The 26,028-nt window shown below is 37.4% G+C and overlaps 1 protein-coding gene across 1 annotated transcript; it reads right to left on the bottom strand.

The window, feature by feature from the left end:
* Positions 1–1,941: 1,941 nt before the first annotated feature.
* Positions 1,942–25,427, bottom strand: cct4 (chaperonin containing TCP1, subunit 4 (delta)). Its single transcript, XM_061984358.1, has 13 exons — positions 25,128–25,427; positions 24,930–24,982; positions 24,763–24,852; positions 15,100–15,208; positions 14,761–15,025; positions 14,559–14,691; positions 14,342–14,481; positions 14,181–14,277; positions 11,107–11,217; positions 10,909–11,039; positions 2,317–2,551; positions 2,133–2,246; positions 1,942–2,067 (listed from the first exon to the last, which is right to left on the bottom strand). Exons 1-13 carry the CDS (start codon positions 25,243–25,245, stop codon positions 2,053–2,055), a joined length of 1,611 nt encoding a protein of 536 aa, XP_061840342.1. The 5' UTR covers positions 25,246–25,427; the 3' UTR covers positions 1,942–2,052.
* Positions 25,428–26,028: the final 601 nt, after the last annotated feature.

Genomic DNA, 26,028 nt, shown 5'->3' with positions numbered 1-26,028 from the left:
GTATTACATAATTAGTATCCATTTTGTTTACATTTTAAGTGCAACAGTATTATATAATTAGTACACATTTTAAGTTCTATTAATATTACTTACTAATCAAACATTTTATTTACATTGTAAGTCCAATTAATAGTACTATAATTAGTAATCAGACATTTGAAGTGAATTTACCAAGTAATCATTTAATTTACATTTTAAGTGCAATTAATAGTATTACATATTTAGTAATAAACCATTTAATTTACATTTTTCATGCAATTAATAGTATTATAATTTGTAATCACAATTTATCTACATTTTTTGTACGAAATAACTAGTAATCAGACATTTTATTAAAATTTTAGCCACAATTAATACCCGCATTGTCCTTTCAATCCTTTGTAACTGAGCTACCGTGTGGAACAATTTCCCTTGTGGATCATTAAAGTGAGTCTAAGTCTAATAGTAATTATCAACCATTTTGTATGCAATTATTACATAATTAGCAATTAAACGTTTTTTAAATTGTACATGCAATTAATAGTATTATATAATTCGTAATCACAATTTATGTGCAATTAAAAGTAATGTAGTTAGTGAGAGACAATTTAAGTGCATTTACTAGTCATTGTATTTAAGTGCAATCACTAGTACTGCATGTGTTGTAAAGCTCAAAGATGCACATATTTAGAGTTTATTAGGGCCCGCATGGCCCATTGCATAAGGACTCCCACAGGGAGTCCTTATGCAATGGGACATAAGGACCCATTGAATTTGTAAGGTTTTATTCTTTCTTTATTATTATTCTTCCGCCGCCTCTTTGAGCACTAATTTGACCCACTTAACATGCTTCAAAACTCACCATATTTGACCCACACATCAGGACCTGCGAAAATTGTCTTTTTATAAAAAAAAACGAACCCCAAAACTCAAAATTGCGCTCCAGCGCCCCCTAGGAAAAAAAAAACTAGACTGCCTGTAACTCCCACTAGGAAGGTCGGAGAGACATGAAACAAGAACCTCTATGTAGGTTTGACTTAGACCTAGTTTTCATAATTGTATATCCTCGGGCAAAAATCAACAGGAAGTTGGCAATTCCCCCTTCAAGACAAAAAAGTACTAAAAACAGTCACTTTTGCCTTTTTGAGCTGTAATTTGACCCCCTTAACATGCTTCAAAACTCACCAAACTGAACGCACACATCAGGACTGGCAAAAATTGTGATCTAATAAAAAAAACCTAACCCCAAATTTAAAAATTGCCCTCTAGAGCAATTTTTGAATAAAACGGAGAAAAAACTGCTCCTCGGAAGAAAAAATGACAAAACTGCCTGTAACTCCCACTGGGAAGGTCGGAGAGACATGAAACAAAATCCTCTCCGTAGGTCTCACTTAGACCTACATTTCATAAATTGACAACCCCCAGCAAAAATCTACAAGAAGCTTGCTATTCCCCCTTCAACACAACATTTTTTTAAAAACCGGTCACCTTTCTTCAAACATTATCTCCTCTGAGCGTGTTTGTTGTTTCGGCTTCAAACTAACACAGGAGAGAGATTGAACCCTTTTGATTAAAAGTTATCGAAAGAGTTTTAATACCGGCTCCGGTTTGGATTTTATGACCCTTCAAAGAGCCGCTGCGCTGATGCTGCTGTTTTTTCAAGAAGGCTGCTTAAAAGCAGGAAGCACCAGCGTGCCCACACAATGCAGACAAGGTAGGTACACTACACAAAAGTATTGGGACAATTCGGACTAAAAGTAGACAAAAGTATTTGGACACTTATGACGAAAACTGAACAAAAGTATTGGGACACTTAGGACTAGCACCCGCCAAATACGCGGGCCCGACCAATGCTGCTTGCAGCTTTAATTTCACATACGTTCATCATGTCAAAAGGTGAAAGTAAAAGTTAGTCAGCATGAAAAACATTCTAGACTCCAGAGAACAAACATGTGCTGCTCGGGGGTCAAAAAAAGGACTTTTATTAACTTATGTAAGTAACCTAACGACATCACCGATGTCGGGCGAGCGGTGGGCTGCCTCGCCAAGCGCCTAAAGGGGTGGACGTCCAACTCATCGTGTGTTGACCTGCGGACAAGAAGGCGTGGTGAAGACAACAGACGTGTCACCGACAAGGTGCAGGGAGGTCGTACCACGTCGTCAATCTTCAGGATGCTGCGCACCGTCTCCGTGGCCAAGGTGAGGGCGCTGATGGACACCAGCAATGGCTGCACCACCAGCTCCTCCAGGATGTTGGAGATGCCGCCCTGTCGCACACAAACACACCAAGGGTTACACAAACATTGTGTGGGTGTGTGTGTGAGGCAGCACACCCACCTTGCGCACGTTGATGCCGGCCATCTTGTCTCCCTGAGCGTGCCTGTTACGCAGCTCCGTCACGGTGCAGATGGGGTTCAGGCCGGCGTTCTCGGCCAGCGTGGAGGGGATGACCTCCAGGGCGTCGGCGTACGCCCTCACACAGTACGCCTCCATGCCGCCCAGCGTGCGAGAGTACTCGGCCAGGCGCACGGCCAGCTCGATCTCGGGGGCGCCGCCGCCGGCGATCAGAGCCCTTAAAGACACAAACTTGTTCATTCTCCTCATCGCAACAAACATGACAGTCATATTGAAGAGACTTGTGTGAGCGCCCCCCTCCCCCGCCAGGTTGCCATGACAACAAGGCGGGACGAAGAGGGAGCGTCCATCATTAATGTTCCTCCCCTTGTTACGCCCCAGCAGGACCACAAGTGCTGGAGCGCCTTTGAAGGAGGCATCTAGACCAGGGTGTCCAAACTTTAATCTGACGGCCATCTTGATATTTGACATTTTTAGAACCAATACAATAAAGACTTTTTTTCCCAACCTTTAGGGCTCCCCTCAAGTCTCCGTCATAACATTTTTAAAAATTAATTTGTTCACCACTTTTTAAATCAACTTTAGATACATCTACTGATATAAAGTTTGCATTTTTTTTTTCTTCTTTTACATGTTATACTTTTTTTTGTTAAAGACAACCAACCAATATTCAAAGTGTAATATTTGATGTGAATTAATTGGAGCCTTAAATAGGTCAATAATTAATAACATTGATTTTAAATAATTATTTATACATTTAATTTATTATTATTCTTTAAGCAATGACAGATCCACCTACTGATATAAAGTTTTTTTGTTTGTTTTATCCTTTTTTGCTCAAAAAACCCCTGTTTTATTAATGGTAAACACCAAAAATATACAATATGTTCCACCCAAAAAATGTTCAAAGTGTAATATTTGATGTGAAGTAATTGGAGCCTTAAATAGGTCAATTAATAACATTGATTTTAATTCATTATTTATACATTATTCAATTTTTAAAAAATGACATCCACCTATTGATATAAAGTTACATTTTTTTGTTTTTTTTATCCTTTTTTTGCTCTGTTTTATTAATGGTAAACACCAAAAATATACAATATGTTCCACCCAAAATATGTTCAAAGTGTAATATTTGATGTGAAGTAATTGGAGCCTTAAATAGGTCAATTAATAACATTGATTTTAATTCATTATTTATACATTATTCAATTTTTAAAAAATGACATCCACCTATTGATATAAAGTTACATTTTTTTGTTTTTTTTATCCTTTTTTTGCTCTGTTTTATTGATGGTAAACACCAAAAATATACAATATGTTCCACCCAAAAAATGTTCAAAGTGTAATATTTGATGTGAAGTAATTGGAGCCTTAAATAGGTCAATTAATAACATTGATTTTAATTCATTATTTATACATTATTCAGTTTAAAAAAAATGACATCCACCTATTGATATAAAGTTACATTTTTTTTTTTTTAATCCTTTTTTTGCTCTGTTTTATTAATGGTAAACACCAAAAATATACAATATGTTCCACCCAAAAAATGTTCAAAGTGTAATATTTGATGTGAAGTAATTGGAGCCTTAAATAGGTCAATTAATAACATTGATTTTAATTCATTATTTATACATTATTCAATTAAAAAAAATGACATCCACCTATTGATATAAAGTTACATTTTTTGGGGTTTTTTTTTTAAATCCTTTTTTTGCTCTGTTTTATTAATGGTAAACACCAAAAATATACAATATGTTCCACCCAAAAAATGTTCAAAGTGTAATATTTGATGTGAAGTAATTGGAGCCTTAAATAGGTCAATTAATAACATTGATTTGAATTCATTATTTATACATTATTCAATTTACAAAAAATGACATCCACCTATTGATATAAAGTTACATTTTTTTGTTTTTTTTTATCCTTTTTTTGCTCTGTTTTATTAATGGTAAACACCAAAAATATACAATATGTTCCACCCAAAAAATGTTCAAAGTGTAATATTTGATGTGAAGTAATTGGAGCCTTAAATAGGTCAATTAATAACATTGATTTTAATTCATTATTTATACATTATTCAATTTAAAAAAAATGACACATCCACCTATTGATATAAAGTTAAATTTTTTTGTTTTTTTTATCCTTTTTTTGCTCTGTTTTATTAATGGTAAACACCAAAAATATACAATATGTTCCACCCAAAAAATGTTCAAAGTGTAATATTTGATGTGAAGTCATTGGAGCCTTAAATAGGTCAATTAATAACATTGATTTTAATTCATTATTTATACATTATTCAATTTAAAAAAAATGACACATCCACCTATTGATATAAAGTTAAATTTTTTTGTTTTTTTTATCCTTTTTTTGCTCTGTTTTATTAATGGTAAACACCAAAAATATACAATATGTTCCACCCAAAAAATGTTCAAAGTGTAATATTTGATGTGAAGTCATTGGAGCCTTAAATAGGTCAATTAATAACATTGATTTGAATTCATTATTTATACATTATTCAATTTAAAAAAAATGACATCCACCTATTGATATAAAGTTACATTTTTTTGTTTTTTTTATCCTTTTTTTGCTCTGTTTTATTAATGGTAAACACCAAAAATATACAATATGTTCCACCCAAAAAATGTTCAGTGTAATATTTGATGTGAAGTAATTGGAGCCTTAAATAGGTCAATTAATAACATTGATTTTAATTCATTATTTATACATTATTCAATTTTAAAAAAATTACATCCACCTATTGATATAAAGTTAAATTTTTTTGTTTTTTTTATCCTTTTTTTGCTCTGTTTTATTAATGGTAAACACCAAAAATATACAATATGTTCCACCCAAAAAATGTTCAAAGTGTAATATTTGATGTGAAGTAATTGGAGCCTTAAATAGGTCAATTAATAACATTGATTTTAATTCATTATTTATACATTATTCAATTTAAAAAAAATGACATCCACCTATTGATATAAAGTTACATTTTTTTGTTTTTTTTATCCTTTTTTTGCTCTGTTTTATTAATGGTAAACACCAAAAATATACAGTATGTTCCACCCAAAAAATGTTCAAAGTGTAAAATTTGATGTGAAGTAATTGGAGCCTTAAATAGGTCAATTAATAACATTGATTTTAATTCATTATTTATACATTATTCAATTTAAAAAAAATGACATCCACCTATTGATATAAAGTTACATTTTTTGGGGGTTTTTTTTAATCCTTTTTTTGCTCTGTTTTATTAATGGTAAACACCAAAAATATACAATATGTTCCACCCAAAAAATGTTCAAAGTGTAATATTTGATGTGAAGTAATTGGAGCCTTAAATAGGTCAATTAATAACATTGATTTGAATTCATTATTTATACATTATTCAATTTAAAAAAAATGACATCCACCTATTGATATAAAGTTACATTTTTTTGTTTTTTTTATCCTTTTTTTGCTCTGTTTTATTAATGGTAAACACCAAAAATATACAGTATGTTCCACCCAAAAAATGTTCAAAGTGTAAAATTTGATGTGAAGTAATTGGAGCCTTAAATAGGTCAATTAATAACATTGATTTTAATTCATTATTTATACATTATTCAATTTAAAAAAAATGACATCCACCTATTGATATAAAGTTACATTTTTTGGGGGTTTTTTTTAATCCTTTTTTTGCTCTGTTTTATTAATGGTAAACACCAAAAATATACAATATGTTCCACCCAAAAAATGTTCAAAGTGTAATATTTGATGTGAAGTAATTGGAGCCTTAAATAGGTCAATTAATAACATTGATTTGAATTCATTATTTATACATTATTCAATTTAAAAAAAATGACATCCACCTATTGATATAAAGTTACATTTTTTGGGGGGGTTTTTAAATCCTTTTTTTGCTCTGTTTTATTAATGGTAAACACCAAAAATATACAATATGTTCCACCCAAAAAATGTTCAAAGTGTAATATTTGATGTGAAGTAATTGGAGCCTTAAATAGGTCAATTAATAACATTGATTTTAATTCATTATTTATACATTATTCAATTTAAAAAAAATGACATCCACCTATTGATATAAAGTTACATTTTTTGGAGGGTTTTTAAAAATCCTTTTTTTACTCTGTTTTATTAATGGTAAACACCAAAAATATACAATATGTTCCACCCAAAAAATGTTCAAAGTGTAATATTTGATGTGAAGTAATTGGAGCCTTAAATAGGTCAATTAATAACATTGATTTTAATTCATTATTCAATTTAAAAAAAATGACATCCACCTATTGATATAAAGTTACATTTTTTTGGTTTTTTTTTTTAAATCCTTTTTTTGCTCTGTTTTATTAATGGTAAACACCAAAAATATACAATATGTTCCACCCAAAAAATGTTCAAAGTGTAATATTTGATGTGAAGTAATTGGAGCCTTAAATAGGTCAATTAATAACATTGATTTTAATTCATTATTTATACATTATTCAATTTTTAAAAAATGACATCCACCTATTGATATAAAGTTACATTTTTTTGTTTTTTTTAATCCTTATTTTGCTCTGTTTTATTAATGGTAAACACCAAAAATATACAATATGTTCCACCCAAAAAATGTTCAAAGTGTAATATTTGATGTGAAGTAATTGGAGCCTTAAATAGGTCAATTAATAACATTGATTTTAATTCATTATTTATACATTATTACATTTTAAAAAAAATGACATCCACCTATTGATATAAAGTTACATTTTTTTTGGGTTTTTTTAAATCCTTTTTTTGCTCTGTTTTATTAATGGTAAACACCAAAAATATACAATATGTTCCACCCAAAAAATGTTCAAAGTGTAATATTTGTTGTGAAGTAATTGGAGCCTTAAATAGGTCAATTAATAACATTGATTTTAATTCATTATTTATACATTATTCAATTTTAAAAAAATGACATCCACCTATTGATATAAAGTTACATTTTTTGGGGTTTTTTTTTAAATCCTTTTTTTGCTCTGTTTTATTAATGGTAAACACCAAAAATATACAATATGTTCCACCCAAAAAATGTTCAAAGTGTAATATTTGATGTGAAGTAATTGGAGCCTTAAATAGGTCAATTAATAACATTGATTTTAATTCATTATTTATACATTATTCAATTAAAAAAAAATGACATCCACCTATTGATATAAAGTTACATTTTTTGGGGGTTTTTTTAAATCCTTTTTTTGCTCTGTTTTATTAATGGTAAACACCAAAAATATACAATATGTTCCACCCAAAAAATGTTCAAAGTGTAATATTTGATGTGAAGTAATTGGAGCCTTAAATAGGTCAATTAATAACATTGATTTGAATTCATTATTTATACATTATTCAATTTACAAAAAATGACATCCACCTATTGATATAAAGTTACATTTTTTGGGGTTTTTTTTAAATCCTTTTTTTGCTCTGTTTTATTAATGGTAAACACCAAAAATATACAATATGTTCCACCCAAAAAATGTTCAAAGTGTAATATTTGATGTGAAGTAATTGGAGCCTTAAATAGGTCAATTAATAACATTGATTTTAATTCATTATTTATACATTATTCAATTTTTAAAAAATGACATCCACCTATTGATATAAAGTTACATTTTTTTGTTTTTTTTATCCTTTTTTTGCTCTGTTTTATTAATGGTAAACACCAAAAATATACAATATGTTCCACCCAAAAAATGTTCAAAGTGTAATATTTGATGTGAAGTAATTGGAGCCTTAAATAGGTCAATTAATAACATTGATTTTAATTCATTATTTATACATTATTCAATTTAAAAAAAATGACATCCACCTATTGATATAAAGTTACATTTTTTGGGGTTTTTTTTTAAATCCTTTTTTTGCTCTGTTTTATTAATGGTAAACACCAAAAATATACAATATGTTCCACCCAAAAAATGTTCAAAGTGTAATATTTGATGTGAAGTAATTGGAGCCTTAAATAGGTCAATTAATAACATTGATTTTAATTCATTATTTATACATTATTCAATTTAAAAAAAAAATGACATCCACCTATTGATATAAAGTTACATTTTTTGGGGGTTTTTTTTAAATCCTTTTTTTGCTCTGTTTTATTAATGGTAAACACCAAAAATATACAATATGTTCCACCCAAAAAATGTTCAAAGTGTAATATTTGATGTGAAGTAATTGGAGCCTTAAATAGGTCAATTAATAACATTGATTTTAATTCATTATTTATACATTATTCAATTTACAAAAAATGACATCCACCTATTGATATAAAGTTACATTTTTTGGGTTTTTTTTTTAAATCCTTTTTTTGCTCTGTTTTATTAATGGTAAACACCAAAAATATACAATATGTTCCACCCAAAAAATGTTCAAAGTGTAATATTTGATGTGAAGTAATTGGAGCCTTAAATAGGTCAATTAATAACATTGATTTTAATTCATTATTTATACATTATTCAATTTAAAAAAAATGACATCCACCTATTGATATAAAGTTACATTTTTTTGGTTTTTTTTTAAATCCTTTTTTTGCTCTGTTTTATTAATGGTAAACACCAAAAATATACAATATGTTCCACCAAAAAAATGTTCAAAGTGTAATATTTGATGTGAAGTCATTGGAGCTTTAAATAGGTCAATAATTCACAACAATGATTTTGATGCATTATTTTTTTTTTTTAGAGCAATGACAGAAAAATCCCACTAAATTTCTCAGGGATCCAAACCCACTCATAATTGTACATCATAAGTTTGTATTTTTCATTCTATGCCCTTTTTGTCAAATAAAACATTGGTTTTTTATGGCTAACACACCAAATATGCAATATTTCTCCCCAAAAATGTCAAAGTGTAATATTTCATGTGACGTAATTGGAGCCTTAAATAGGTCAATAATTAATAACATTAATTTTAATTCATAATTTATTCATTATTCAATTTATTATGAATTTTTAAGCAATGACAGATCCACCTATTGATATTAAGTACTTTTTTTTAAATTTGATTTATCCTTTTTTTGCTCAAGAAAACCCTGTTTTACTAATGGTAAACACCAAAAATATACAATATGTTCCACACAAAAAATGTACAAAGTGTAATATTTTGATGTGAAGTCATTGGAGCCTTAAATAAGTCAATAATTCACAACATTGATTTTGATGCATTCTTTTTTTGAGCAATGACAGAAAAATCCCACTAAAATTCTCAGAGATCCAAACCCACTCATAATTGTACATCATAAGTTTGTATTTTTCATTCTATGCCCTTTTTGTCAAATAAAACATTGTTGTTTTTATGGCAAACACACCAAATATGCAATATTTCTCCCCAAAAATGTCAAAGTGTAATATTTGATGTGACGTAATTGGAGCCTTAAATAAGTCAATAATTAATAACTTTGATTATAATTCATTATTTATACATTATTCAATTTATTATTAATTTTTAAGCAATGACAGATCCACCTATTGATATTAAGTAATTTTTTTAAATTTGATTTATCCTTTTTTTGCTCAAGAAAACCCTGTTTTACTAATGGTAAACACCAAAAATATACAATATGTTCCACACAAAAAATGTTCAAAGTGTAATATTTTGATGTGAAGTCATTGGAGCCTTAAATAAGTCAATAATTCACAACATTGATTTTGATGCATTTTTCTTTTTTTGAGCAATGACAGAAAAATCCCATTAAAATTCTCAGGGATCCAAACCCACTCATAATTACACATCATAAGTTTGTATTTTTCATTCTATGCCCTTTTCGTCAAATAAAACATTGGTGGGTTTTTTTTATGGCAAACACCAAAAATATACAATATGTTCCCCCCCAAAAATGTTCAAAGTGTAATATTTGATGAGGGACGGCGTGGCGCAGTGGAAGAGTGGCCGTGCGCGACCCGAGGGTCCCTGGTTCAATCCCCACCTAGTACCAACCTCGTCATGTCCGTTGTGTCCTGAGCAAGACACTTCACCCTTGCTCCTGATGGGTGCTGGTTAGCGCCTTGCATGGCAGCTCCCTCCATTAGTGTGTGAATGTGTGTGTGAATGGGTAAATGTGGAAGTAGTGTCAAAGCGCTTTGAGTACCTTGAAGGTAGAAAAGCGCTATACAAGTACAACCCATTTATCATTTATCATTTATGTGAAGTCATTGGAGCCTTAAATAGGTCAATAATTAATAACATTGATTTTAATCAATTATTTATACCTTATTCAATGTATTATTAATTTTTAAACAATGACAGATCCACCTATTGATATAAAGTAAAAATTTGTATGTGTTTTATGCTTTTTTTGCTAAAGAAAACCCTGTTTTATTAATGGTAAACACCAAAAACAGTAACTGGAGCCTTAAATGGGTCAATAATTTGTTGATTTTGATTAATTATTATTTGTGAGCAATAACAGTTTTAAAGAATAAAACTTAACATTGCAACTTTTTCTCCTCACATTTCACCTCTTTGCTCTTTTTTCTAGTAGTATTTTTTAGAATAAACACTTTGGACACCTCCGATCTAGAAAGTCATTACTACATGTCACGGGCCCCGCCCCCGACCCACCTTTTCTTGACCAGACAGCGGATGACGCAGAGGGCGTCGTGGATGGATCGCTCCGCCTCCTCGATCACCAGCTTGTTGGAGCCCCTGACCACGATGCTCACCGTCTTCCCGGGATTGGCGCACCCAGTGATCTACGAGCGGCGAACAACAAACGTTTAGCGTCGGCGTCGCCGTTCCCCCTCGGCCGAGCGCACGCACCTTGACCAGCTTGCCAGAGCCGTCCAGGCTGACCTCCTCGGCCATCTCGGCCAGACCGAGCATCTCGGGAGTGAAGTGGTCGATGTGGGCGATGGGCTTGGTGCCGATGGTCTGAGACACAAAGTTAGGTTACAGTACAAAACAAGTCCTGATACAGTTTCCATGACATGCAGGGGAACACAGGTCATGTGACTCACTAGCAACTCTTTTTTTCAGTCATTTTCTTTCACTGGCCTGTTGAATATTCAAAGTAGGGATGGACAAATCCATATAGCAAGACATAATATATACATTTGATCAGATATTAGAGATCAACCCATTTTTAGTGCTGATATTTGGCATTTTAACCTACAGTATATCAATATTGGCCTTTCTTTTAACAATAAATACACATAATTAGTGAATTAAAGAGTTCTAACCACTTTTGTCCTGCATGTGAAAAGTGTCATTTCATCATGCACTCATGTTTGATGACAAAGTGTTCTATTATAAAACATACTCAACAATTATTTAACAATGCCACTTTAACATTTGACAACCCAACAATAATACTCTTATTGAATAATACCACCTTAATATTTGACAACAAAACAATTATACACCTATTTAATAATACCACCTAAACATTAAACAACAAAACAATTATACACTTATTTAATAATACCACCTTAATATTTGACAACAAAACAATTATACACCTATTTAATAATACCACCTAAACATTGAAAAACAAAACAATTATACACTTATTTAATAATACCACCTTAATATTTGACAACCAAACAATTATACACCTATTTAATAATACCACCTTAACATTTAACAAATCAATTATACACTTATTTAATAATACCACCTTAACATTTGCCAACCAAACAATTATACACTTATTTAATAATACCACCTTAACATTTGCCAACCAAACAATTATACACATATTTAATAATACCAACTTAACATTTGACAACCTAACAATAATACATTTATTTAATAATACCAACTTAACATTTAACAACAAAACAATTATACACTTATTCAATAATACCACCTTAATATTTGACAACAAAACAATTATACACCTATTTAATAATACCACCTAAACATTGAACAACAAAACAATTATACACTTATTTAATAATACCACCTTAATATTTGACAACAAAACAATTATACACCTATTTAATAATACCACCTTAACATTTAACAAATCAATTATACACTTATTTAATAATACCACCTTAACATTTGCCAACCAAACAATTACCGTATTTTCCGCACTATTAGCCGCACCTAAAAACCACAAATTTACTCAAAAGCTGACAGTGCGGCTTTTAACCCGGTGCGCTTTATATATGGATTAATATTACGATTCATTTTCATAAAGTTTCGATCTCGCAACTTCGGTAAACAGCCGCCATCTTTTTTCCCGGTAGAACAGGAAGCGCTTCTTCTTCTACGCAAGCAACCGCCAAGGTAAGCACCCGCCCCCATAGAACAGGAAGCGCTTCTTCTACTGTAAGCAACCACCCGCCCGCGTAGAAGAAGAAAAAGCGCGCGGATATCACCGTACGTTTCATTTCCTTTGTGTGTTTACATCTGTAAAGACCACAAAATGGCTCCTACTAAGCGTCAGGGATCCGGTTCATGAAAAGACGCAATCTCTCCATCCGCACACGGATTACCGGTACTATTTCACAGCAACTGATATTCCTGTGAACCGCACTGGATACAACGGGAGCACGTACGGTGAATATTCGCACCACAGGGAATGAGAAGTCATCCTTCACTGTGGTTCTAGCTTGACATGCTAATGGCCAGAAAATCCCATGGTGATATTCAAAAGGAAGACCTTGCCAAAAGAGACCTTTCCAGCCGGCGTCATCATAAAAGCTAACTCGAAGGGATGGATGAAGAAAAGATGAGCGAGTGGTTAAGGTAAGTTTAAGTTTACGCGAAGAGGCCGGGTGGCTTTTTTCACGCAGCTCTGTCCATGTTGATATACGTATGTTTGTGATTGCACATTTGCGTACATTTTGGGAGTGAACAGAGTTGTTAGAACGCTGGTTTTTAATATATTATTAAAGTTTGATCTGACTGTTTTTTTGACATTCCTTTAGCGCAGTTAGATGCGGCTTACAACACCGGGCGGCTTATAGGTGGACAAAGTTTTGAAATATGCCGTTCATTGAAGGCGCGGCTTTTAACCCAGGGCGCCTTATGGTGCGGAAAATACGGTATACACTTATTTAATAATACCAACTTAACATTTAACAAAACAATTATACACTTATTTAATAAAACCACCTTAATATTTGACAACAAAACAATTATACACCTATTTAATAATACCACCTTAACATTTAACAACAAAATTATACACCTATTTAATAATACCACCTTAACATTTGCCAACCAAACAATTATACAATTATTTAATAATAGCACCTTAACATTTACCGAAACAATTCTACACTTATTTAATAATACCACCTTAACATTTGACAACCAAACAATTAAACAAAGCGATTATTAGTGCTGATATTTGGCATTTTGAGGTATATCAATATTGGCCTCTCTTTTAACAATAAATACACATAATTATTGAATTAAAGAGTTCTAACCATTGCTCAAGTACCAGACCTTTTGTCCTGCGTGTGAAAAGTGTCATTTCATCATGCACTCATGTTTGATTATAAAAACATACTCTCATTGTCAATAATTCACCCCAAATATGTTTTACTATCTGACAGGGCATTTATTTGAGTTCAAGTGAGGATTCTTCTCAGGTCTGCTTTCACTGCGGTGCTCTTAGGCCACACCCCTCTCTTGCTGTGCTGCTCTAACCTTAACCGCATCGTCATGTTCCAACTTCTGGCAATATTGTATATATTTGATGTGGTATGGGAATGAATGATAGTAAAAACATTGCATTCAAGCTTGGTGCCTCCTCAAGTCATACCAGCACACATGAGAAGGACTTACATTTAGCCCTGCTCTTATCTCGCAGATTTGAGTTATTCCTCATCTTCCACTGATAATAATACTTTAAGGGAGCGAAGAATAGTACTACTCACCTTGCAGATGAACTCGATGTCTTCTCTCTCGATGTCCTTCACCACCATGATCTTCATCTTGTTGAGGAAGTGCAGGGCCAGGTCGCTCATGGCGTCCCTGCGGCGGCACGATGACGTCATTAGACGGCGGGGCGGTGAGTTTGCGTGCGACGGTCTCTTACCTGAGGATGGACTTCTGGATGAGCAGCACGTTGCAGCCGGCCTTCTTGATCTGTTTGACCATGTTGAGGATGTAAGCGCGCTCCTCGCGCAGCACGCGGTCCATCTGGGCGTAGTCCGACACCACGATCTGGTTGTCCATCTGTTGGGGCAATGTGGCGTTGATGCAAACAGGAAGGAGTTCCGTGACAGGCTCAAAGTCGACGCCGTGTGACTCACATCAGTTTTGGGAGGAGACAAGCAGAACTGGATGAGGCCGATCTTGGCCTTCTCTACTCGGCTCACTCCAGCGCTCGCCACCTTCTGGGTCAGCACCAGCCCGTCCACCAGCTGACAGTCGTCGATGGTGCCCCTGCAACACCGCCGCACAATGAGCGCGCTCGCACTCGGACGGCGTCACCCCGAGCGCGTGGCCACTTACCCGAGCTTCTTGATGACTTTGATGTCCTGCAGGTCCACGCCGGTGGCGGTGGCGGGGTCGATGACCCGCATGACGGCGTCCACGCTCATGGGCGCCAGCAGGCTGGAGTACTGCGACACCACCTTGGAGCACAGCGACGTGGTGGCGCTGTTGAGCAGAGTTTCGCGGTCGCTCAGCTCCACGGGCCGGCTCATGGCCGTCAGAACCTCCACGCCTTTGTCCACCGCCTTCTGGAAGGACTCCGAGATGATGGTGGGGTGGATGCCTGAGGGGAGGAGTCAACCGCTGTCACCTGGTTTTAAACATTACACATGCAACAATAATAGGCGGCACACATACCTTTCTGGAGCAGTTTGGAGCAGGCATCAAGGAGGGCGCCCGCGATCACCACCACAGAGGTGGTGCCATCGCCCGCCTCGATGTCTTGAGCTTTGGACAGCTCCACCAGCTGAAACACACACACACACCACCATTACATGTTATGTAGACCAGGTAGGTCTGGTGACCGGTACCGGTCCGTGACGCATTTACTACCGGGCCGCACAGAAACATTTTCGCCTATCCTACTAAACACACCAATAACTTATTAGATGTATATTACATCTCCTGATAGGAAGTTGCCCATCCATCTTCTTCCGCTTATCCGAGGTCGGGTCGCGGGGGCAGCAGCCTAAGCAGGGAAGCCCAGACTTTCCTCTCCCCAGCCACTTCGTCCAGCTCTTCCTGTGGGACCCCGAGGCGTTCCCAGGCCAGCCGGGAGACATAGTCTTCCCAACGTGTCCTGGGTCTTCCCCGCGGCCTCCTACCGGTCGGACGTGCCCTAAACACCTCCCTTGGGAGGCGTTCGGGTGGCATCCTGACCAGATGCCCGAACCACCTTATCTGGCTCCTCTCGATGTGGAGGAGCAGCGGCTTTACTTTGAGCTCCTCCCGGATGGCAGAACTTCTCACCCTATCTCTAAGGGAGAGCCCCGCCACCCGGCGGAGGAAACTCATTTCGGCCGCTTGTACCCGTGATCTTGTCCTTTCGGTCATAACCCAAAGCTCATGACCATAGGTGAGGATGGGAACGTAGATCGACCGGTAAATTGAGAGCTTTGCCTTCCGGCTCAGCTCCTTTTTCACCACAACGGATCGATACAGCGTCCGCATTACTGAAGACGCCGCACCGATCCGCCTGTCGATCTCACGATCCACTCTTCCCTCACTCGTGAACAAGACTCTGAGGTACTTGAACTCCTCCACTTGGGGCAAGATCTCCTCCCCAACCCGGAGATGGCACTCCACCCTTTTCCGGGCGAGAACCATGGACTCGGACTTGGAGGTGCTGATTCTCATCCCAGTCGCTTCACACTCAGCTGTGAACCGATCCAGTGAGAGCTGAAGATCCTGGCCAGATGAAGCCATCAGGACCACATCATCTGCAAAAAGCAGAGACCTAATCCTGCAGCCACCAAACCAGATCCCCTCAACGCCCTGACTGCGCCTAGAAATTCTGTCCATAAAAGTTATGAACAGAATCGGTGACAAAGGGCAGCCTTGGCGGAGTCCAACCCTCACTGGAAACGTGTCCGACTTACTACCGGCAATGCGGACCAAGCTCTGGCACTGATCATACAGGGAGCGGACTGCCACAATCAGACAGTCCGATACCCCGTACTCTCTGAGCACTCCCCACAGGACTTCCCGAGGGACACGGTCGAATGCCTTCTCCAAGTCCACAAAACACATGTAGACTGGTTGGGCAAACTCCCATGCACCCTCAAGGACCCTGCCGAGAGTATAGAGCTGGTCCACAGTTCCACGACCAGGACGAAAACCACACTGTTCCTCCTGAATCCGAGGTTCGACTGTCCGGCGTAGCCTCCTCTCCAGTACACCTGAATAGACCTTACCGGGAAGGCTGAGGAGTGTGATCCCACGATAGTTAGAACACACCCTCCGGTTCCCCTTCTTAAAGAGAGGAACCACCACCCCGGTCTGCCAATCCAGAGGCACCGCCCCCGATGTCCACGCGATGCTGCAGAGTCTTGTCAACCAAGACAGCCCCACAGCTTTCAGAGCCTTAAGGAACTCCGGGCGGATCTCATCTACCCCCGGGGCCTTGCCACCGAGGAGCTTTTTAACTACCGGTACCTCAGCAACCTCAGCCCCAGAAATAGGAGAGCCCACCACAGATTCCCCAGGAAGTTGCCATTTGTTATAATACATTAATGAACATATAAAATATGTTAATATGCCAGATTGTAGCTAAAGGCTCATTTCCATCTGCAGGGTCCTTGTACATAGCAGGGGTTCTTAATCTGTTTGACCTCAGGACCCAACGTTTCCACTACAGAAGGACCTGAATTAGTAATATTACTCTTGATTTTGATCATATTCAATCAAATTTAATATCTACCCCACTTACAGTTTAATACCTTGTAAATCAAATCAACTTTATTTATAGAGCACATTTAAAATTTACCACAGGGGTAGCCAAAGTGCTGTACAATGAACAGGTTAAAAGATAAAACGAGTACCGAGCAAACACAACACAACACAAACAGAACACGATAAAAAAATAAATAAATAAAATAGAAATAATAAAAACATAAAAACATAAAAACAGGATCACAGCAGGTGTATTATGGGGCGCCATTGCAGGATGGATATCACTCAGTGTTAAAAGCCATGGAATAAAAGTATGTTTTTAAGAGAGATTTAAAAACAGGAAGAGAGGAGGCTTGTCTAACACTCAGGGGTAGGTCGTTCCAGAGCTTGGGAGCAGCAACGGCGAAAGCTCTGTCACCTCTAAGCTTCAGCCTTGTGTCAGGGACCGTCAACAGCAGCTGATCGGCTGATCTTAAGGATCGGGTGGGGCAGTAAGGCTGAAGGAGGTCGGAGAGATAGGTTGGCGCGAGGTTGTTTAGACATTTAAAAACAAATAAAAGGAGTTTAAAATGTATTCGGTAACGCACAGGGAGCCAGTGAAGGGACGCTAAAATAGGGGTGATGTGCTCACGTCTGCGGGTCTGTGTTAGCAGACGAGCAGCAGAGTTCTGCACGAGCTGCAGGCGGGCGAGGGAGGCCTGGCTAATGCCAACATACAAGGCATTGCAGTAGTCAAGACGAGTCGTAAAATGATATACCAGCATGTGTTAACCACAAAGATTATATTATTAATTTAACAAATAAACCTTTAGGCTTAGGTCAGGCTGATTAGAAAATATAAATGTACACACATTATGTATTATGTTGTGCTAAAATAAATAAATAAAATTAGTAGGGGTGTAACGGTACGTGTATTTGTATTGAACCGTTTCAGTTCGGAGGTGTACCAAACGAGTACACATGCTAGCAGCGACCAGGCTAGGACAACATGTAAAAGCCAGAGCTGGAAGACCCTCCTGCCTCGTTAAGATCTCCCGTTTGGGAACACTTTGGCTGCGCGATACAACGATGGAGGACGGAGGTTTGCCGACATTGTTCAGCAGCTGCTTCTGACAACACATCAAACATGTGTTGCACCTTTCCTGCTTCCAGGCCGTAGTCGAGGAGCGCAGGGGAGACACTCCTCCAGGGCCGATGTATTCTCGGGGGCAACACCCTTCATTCTACCCGGCAGTGGGTCTCCACAGCTCCGGACTCTCGGGTAAATGACGAGTCCGGCGATTAGTTGCAAATCGTGGCTTTATTGGAGGTCTTGCACACAGCCAATCCAACAAAACAATAACCACTCCCCTCACTCCCTCGTCCACACACTCACCTCACATGCTGTCACATATTAAAGGGCCACACACACACACACGCTACTCTCATAACACATGCTAACCCATTTGAAGCGTCACCACCGCATTCAAGCAGCCTCTCCTCGGCAAGTCAGGCAGGGCTAAAGCAATAACAAATGTTTTATAGCAGCAGATTTAAGTCCATATTGCATTAAAAACTAGATTTTGACCCACTTCTATGGTGGACGAACAATGAGCCCATATATCCTCTTACTGCCAAGTTAGCCAGGCTGGGGGGGGGAAGAAAAGTTAATCTGAGGCTGAGTTGACTTGAATCTGTTTAATGTTGCACTTTTTATATGTAGAAGAAAAGTTTTGTCATTTTATTTGATCTGAGCAACAACTTCAGGCAGTTTAATGTTGATTAACGTGGACTTAAACAAGTTGAAAAACTTATTGGGGTGTTACCATTTAGTGGTCAATTGTACGGAATATGTACTTCACTGTGCAATCTACTAATAAAAGTCTCAATCAATCAAACAAAGCATTTTATATGTAGAAAGGTTTTGTTAAGAAACCATTCTGAGCCTTATCTTATTTAGTTTTTATTTAATATATGTTGACCACATTAACCCTGGCAATAGATCCTGTGTGTACGGATATGTATGTTATGCCATTGTTTACAAATTTGGTAAATAAATAACCAAAAAATGTATATTTTGTTGTTTTCTTACTATACCGAAAATGAACCAAACCGTGACCTCTCAACCGAATTACGTACCGAACCGAAATTTTTGTGTACCGTTACACCCCTAAAAATTAGTAATAAATATGTTTAACTAAACTGTCGATAAAATTAAAGTGCAAATGAAAATACAGCTGCACCACTTTAGTCATAACTTTTGCGCTGAAGACATTTCTCTATGACATTAGCGCCAGACTTCTTCTGTTTGTTTTATATTGTCGTTACTGCCACAAGTGGTGGAAAAGTGTATTACAACTAAGTACCGCTGTGGCCTATACAAACCACAGCTGAAAAACACACATATTACATTCTCGGGGGCGCTCGCGGCCCATCAATGGGCCCCGGCTCTATGGTTAAGAAACACTGGTATATAGTGTATGCCAGGGGTCACCAACCTTTTTGAAACCAAGAGCTACTTCTTGGGTACTGATTAATGCGAAGGGCTACCAGTTTGATACACACTTAAATAAATTGCCAGAAATAGCCAATTTGCTCAATTTACCTTTAACTCTATGTTATTATTAATAATTGAACGGTTTAAAAGAGGAGAAAACACGAAAAAAATGAAAATTTAATTTTGAAACAGTTTATGTTCAATTTCGACTTTTTAAAATTCACAATTCAACCGAAAAAAAGAAGAGAAAAACTAGCTAATTTGAATCTTTTTGGAAAAAAAAATGGAAAAAAATGATGGATCATCATTAGTAATTTTTCCTGATTAAGATTAATTTTAGAATGTTGATGACATGTTTTAAATAGGTTAAAATCCAATCTGCACTTTGTTAGAATATATAACAAATTGGACCAAGCTATATTTCTAACAAAGACAAATCATTATTTCTTCTAAATTTTCCTGAACAATTTTTTTTTAAAGAAATTCAAAAGACTTTGAAATAAGATTTAAATTTGATTGTACAGATTTTCGAGATTTGCCAGAATAATTTTTTTTGAATTTTAATCATAATAAGTTTGAAGAAATATTTCACAAATATTCTTCGTCGAAAAAACAGAAGCTAAAATGAAGAATTAAATTAAAATGTATTTATTATTCTTTACAATAAAAAAAAAATACATTTACTTGAACATTGATTTAAATTGTCAGGAAAAAAGAGGAAGGAATTTAAAAGGTAAAAAAGTATATGTGTTTAAAAATCCTAAAATCATTTTTAAGGTTGTATTTTTTCTCTAAAATTGTCTTTCTGAAAGTTATAGGAAGCAAAGTAAAAAAAATAAATGAATTTATTTTAACAAGTGAAGACCAAGTCTTTAAAATATTTTCTTGGATTTTCAAATTCTGTTTGAGTTTTGTCTCTCTTAGAATTAAAAATGTCGAGCAAAGCGAGACCAACTTGCTAGTAAATAAATAAAATTTTAAAAAAATAGAGGCAGCTCACTGGTAAGTGCTGCTATTTGAGCAATTTTTAGAACAGGCCAGTGGGCGACTTATCTGGTCCTTACGGGCTACCTGGTGCCCGCGGGCACCGCGTTGGTGACCCCTGGTGTATGCCATCAATGTGCCGGGGGCCATGTCTTTGCAATGAAACACGCCCAGGGCTCCCACTACTTCAGCGTTATGGTGAGTTAATTTTTCGAGCTCATTTTTTTGCTGTTTTTTCTGGCACACGTAAAAAAGCCGGTCCGTGAAAATAATGCATGCATTAAACCGGTCCATGGTGGAAAAAAGGTTGGGGAACCCCTGATGTAGACCACAAGGAAGTGTTTGACATTTAGAAAACAAATAAGGAGCTCAAAGTAAAGCCGCTGCTCCTCCACATTGAGAGGAGCCAGATGAGGTGATTCGGGCATCTGGTCAGGATGCCACCCGAACGCCTCCCTAGGGAGGTGTTTAGGGCATGGTAGGAGGCCATGGGGAAGACTATCTCTCCCGGTTGGCCTGGGAATGCCTCGGGATCGCCCGGGAGGAACTGGACGAAGTGGCTGGGGAGAGGAAAGTCTGGGCTTCCCTGCTTAGGCTGCTGCCCCCGCGACCCGACCTCGGATAAGCGGATGGATAATAATTTGACCCTTTTAATGTGCCTTATAATCCGGTGCGCCTTTTGTATGAAAATAGACCTGAATAGACCCGCTCATCGACAGTGCGTCTTTTAAGCCAGTGCGCCCTATGATTTGGAAAATATGGTATATGTGGAAACACTGGACTTTTTAGGACAACGGTCTTTGGTTCTGACTCAGTGCGCACATGCGGAGACTTGCATACCTGCCAACTTTTGAAATCAGAAAAACCTAGTAGCCAGGGTCCAGGGGCCCAGGACAAAGTCCTGGTGGGGGGGTTCAGGCTTCGCCCCCCGACGCAAAATGATTATTAGCATTCAGACAGGTTAAAATGTTGCTAAAACCATCACTTTTCTATCAGTCACAGTGACTTTTCAAAACAAAAATATTACAGCAAAAATCATATGGGTTGATTGACATGTTTATTCTGCAAGCTAACTTCAATAGTTTGAAATTATTTTGACAGTTAATGCCAGTTATCCTGTCAACCTTTCACAAGACTTCAATTTGTTAATTGAAAGTATAAACAGTATAAACACTTTTTACAGTAAACAAATGGTAAAACAGTACTAAACAATTCCATTAAAAAAAAAATTTGGTGTCATTATTAACTTTCTGTCCAAGCTTGTATAATCTACTGCCTTGTTCAATTGTAAAAAAAATTCTGTGCCTAAAATTCACATTTCTATCACAATTATCATACTGTAAACATGGTAAGCTAACTTCATTAAAATTAATAGTCCTGTCAATAGCATGGAATTACAATTCAAATGTAGTTTTTTTTGTAAGCCTTTCAAAAGAATTCAAAATATGAAAAATGAATGAAAATTAATTTAAGCCATCAGACACTTGAAAAGTGGCACATCACATCTCTAATGTAATCATTTTAACTTTTTAGCACTGCAAAAATATTAAGGACATACTTCTGTATTTTGGTAGTTATGCTGTCAACATTTAACAAGATTTCTTCAACTTGGACTTGAAAGCATAAATAGTATAAACACTTTTAACAGTATAACAGTACTAAACAATTCCAATAGATAACATTGGTGTCATTACCTTTTTGTGGCTACAATCCAAATTTATTCTATCAGATTTATCATATTGCAAAAATGATATGGTAACTTTATGATAAGTTTACTTGAAGTGGCATAAAACACTGAAAGTGATTGTTCCTATAACCCCTTTGTTTCAAATGTTTGTTCCACTTGTGGCAGTCGGGCACCAGCATACCGTCTTTGACAACTTGAAGTGGCATAAAACACTGAAAGTGATTGTTCCAATAACCCCTTTGTTTTAAATGTTTTATGCCACTTCAAGTTGTCAAAGACGTGCTGTGAAATACAGCCGACAGGATTGCGCACCAAACACGAAGCAAGGCCAAAGCGCATGCATGGTGCAGGAGAACAAAGGACTTCTTTCATTAAGGTTTGTGATAAACCATCAAACTCATTCGTTAAAAGGACTCTATAGTAATATAAAGTGAGTTTTTCTGGACATTATCATGCAAGAAAAGTTTATTTTTGGGACCGCGATCACCGCGTAATGATTTTTAAAGGTTGCATTACAAACATTTAACTGTCCCATGTGATCAGCCAGTGCGATTGGAAGTCCATGCTCAATTATTGCCTCCGTAAATAAAACTTCGGCATTTATCACATCCAAAGAATCTGTTTGGGCAACGTTGAAAGTTTTCCACTTGTATCGCTAGCAACGGCATTAGACTTGTGTTTTTTTGTCCCAACGTGGTCTCGTGTCCGATCGAAAAATCTTGTCTGCACAAGGTGCAATTCGCGTAGTTTTCACCCTTTTTTTTTTTTAAATTAATGAAAAACCGTATTTTTTATCACTGCAACCGTAACCCGGAATAGGTTGATGAAAACCGTACTACCGTATTTTCCGCACTATAAGGCGCACCGGATTATTAGCCGCACCTTCTATGAATTACATATTTCATAATTTTGTCCACCAATAAGCCGCCCCGGACTATAAGCCGCGCCTACGCTGCGCTAAAGTGAATGTCAAAAAAACGCTGCGCTAAAGTGAATGTCAAAAAAACAGTCAGATAGTTCAGTCAAACTTTAATAATATATTGAAAACCAGCGTTCTAACAACTCTGTCCCAAAATGTACGCAAATGTGCAATCACAAACATAGTAAAATTCAAAATGGTGTAGAGCAATAGTAACATAATGTTGCTCGAACGTTAATGTCACAACACACAAAATAAACATAGCGCTCACCTTCTGAAGTTATTCTTCATTCGTAAATCCTTCGAATTCTTCGTCTTCGGTGTCCGAATTGAAAAGTTGCGCAAGCGTGGTATCCAAAATGGCCGGTTCCGTCTCGTCGAAGTCATCGGGAGTCAGTGTCGCTGTTGTTCTGTGAATCCTGCCTTCCGGAAAGCTCGGACCACAGTTGTGACCGAAATATCTGCCCAGGCATTTACGATCCACTGGCAAATGTTGGTGTATGTCGTCCGGCGCTGTCTGCCCGTCTTAGTGAAGGTGTGTTCGCCTTCGGAGCTGTGTGAAAAAAGCCACCCGGCCTCTTCGCGTAAACTTCCCTTAACCACTCGCTCATCTTTTCTTCATCCATCCATCCCTTCGAGTTAGCTTTTATGATGACGCCGGCTGGAAAGGTCTCTTTTGGCAAGGTCTTCCTTTTGAATATCACCATGGGTGGAAGTTAGCATGGCAAGCTAGAACCACAGTGAAGGATGACTTCTCATTCCCTGTGGTGCGAATATTCACCGTACGTGCTCCCGTTCCACAGTGCGGTTCACAGGAATATCAGTTGCTGTGAAATACGGTAGTAATCCGTGTGCGGATGGAGAGATTGCGTCTTTTTATGAACCGGATCGCTTAGTAGGAGCCATTTTGTGGTCTTTACAGATGTAAACAGGAAATGAAACGTACGGTGATATCCGCGCGTTTTTTCTTCTTCTTCCGGGGGCGGGCGGTAGCTTACAGTAGAAGAAGAAGCGCTTCCTGTTCTATGGGGGCGGGTGCTTACCTTGGCGGTTGCTTGCGTAGAAGAAGAAGCGCTTCCTGTTCTACCGGGAAAAAAGATGGCGGCTGTTTACCGAAGTTGCGAGATCGAAACTTTATGAAAATGAATCGTAATAAAGCGCACCGGGTTATAAGGCGCACTGTTAGCTTTTGAGAAAATTTGTGGTTTTTAGGTGCGCCTTATAGTGCGGAAAATACGGTAATTACGGGAAAACCGGAGTAGTTGGCAGGTATGGAAAATAGACCTGAATAGACCCGCTCATCGACAGTGCGTCTTATAATCCAGTGCGCCCTATGATTTGGAAAATATGGTATATGTGGAAACACTGGACTTTTTAGGACAACGGTCTTTGGTTCTGACTCAGTGCGCACACGCGGAGACTTGACGCTGCTCGTGGAAGGAAAAATGACAGTATTCATTCCCGACGACACTGAAAAAAAGCAGGAATCTATGTGTTCTTTGTGTGTTGGCGTCGGCATGGTATCGACGTTACGGATGCTTTCACCAACCGAGGAGAACCTACCATCTTGGCGGCGGGGTGGAGCACCTGCATCTGCTTCAAGATGGTGGCCCCGTCGTTGGTGATGGTCACGTCACCTTTCTCATCCTGGATCTGAAAGAAGAAGAAGCAGCAGCTTTTGAAGAGGAAGACGCAGCCCGACTGGTGTTAGCAGTGGTGCGTTCACTGACCATCTTGTCCATTCCTTTGGGGCCCAGACTGGTTCTGATGGCGTCAGCAACAGCTGTCAATCACACATCAGACGGCCATTATTACATCCACAAAAGCACATTAACGCCCAGATATATATATTGAAACATGACGTAACGGTTATTGTCCAGCCCAACCCAAGATGTCCTGTAGTTCCTTCTAGTACTACTTTTATTTACCTTTGGCAGCAGAAATGTTACTGAATCTTATCTGGGCCGGCTTGTCGCGGTCCACATACGCCCCTCCTTTGTATTTGCCGACGTTTGAAGACTTCGGTACAGCCATCGCTGCGGGCATCGCGACTTTATAACCGGCGGAAGATGTCGGACGGTCACTTCAGAACGGCACTGATGTGTCCTGAAGATGAATCCGGACGCCTTGATTTAGGATGGAAGTGGATTTTGTGAAGTCCACCTTGTCCGCCTTCAGAAGCTTCCAGAAGCCGCGGGGGGAGGAACTGAGAAGAGGGCGCACAGAGATGACGTCGACAGACAGTACTAGTTGAGCACCGGAAGTATAGACCTTGTTTTGAAAAAAATAACTATAAAACACGTATTTTATGTTTAAATGTCATTAAAAGTGCATATTAATTACAAATTGAATACTGTAACTTATTTTTTTTTGTGGTGGAGCGTTTGTTTTCAAAAACGCCGCTCCACCACTTCCGCTTTAGCGCCTTCAAAATAAGAGCTCAAGGCATATACTGTATAACAGCTTATCACAAAGAGGCAGAGGTGTGGACTCGAGTCACATGACTTGGACTCGAGTCAGACTCGAGTCATGAATTTGATGACTTTAGACTCGACTTGACAAAATGTAAAAAGACTTGCAACTCGACTTAGACTTTAACATCAATGACTTGTGACTTCACTTGGACTTGAGCCTTTTGAATTGACATGACTTGACATGACTTGCTACTTTCCCCAAAACCCAAAGATGAAAAAGTTATTCGGGAGCGCTCCGTATTTTTCATCGTGTACTTGTCTATCAGCGTTGCGTGTGTCAGCTGGTGTGGTCTCAGTACAACAGCCAATCAAATTAGATCTACTTTGTTTTCATCACACAGCATTCATCCAATCA

Source organism: Nerophis lumbriciformis, linkage group LG25, assembly GCF_033978685.3.
Source record: "Nerophis lumbriciformis linkage group LG25, RoL_Nlum_v2.1, whole genome shotgun sequence".
NCBI lineage: Eukaryota > Metazoa > Chordata > Actinopteri > Syngnathiformes > Syngnathidae > Nerophis > Nerophis lumbriciformis.
This window is presented reverse-complemented; position numbering and strand designations above follow the sequence as displayed.

Bases quoted from the DNA above. Each gene is read 5' to 3' on its own strand.
- cct4 (XM_061984358.1), bottom strand. From the start codon at position 25,245: ATGCCCGCAGCGATGGCTGTACCGAAGTCTTCAAACGTCGGCAAATAC. The intron at 14,482-14,558 runs GTGAGTCACACG...TTGCCCCAACAG, and splicing joins TGTCTCCTCCCAAAACTGAT to ATGGACAACCAGATCGTGGT. The intron at 2,247-2,316 runs GTGGGTGTGCTG...TGTGTGCGACAG, and splicing joins CCGGCATCAACGTGCGCAAG to GGCGGCATCTCCAACATCCT.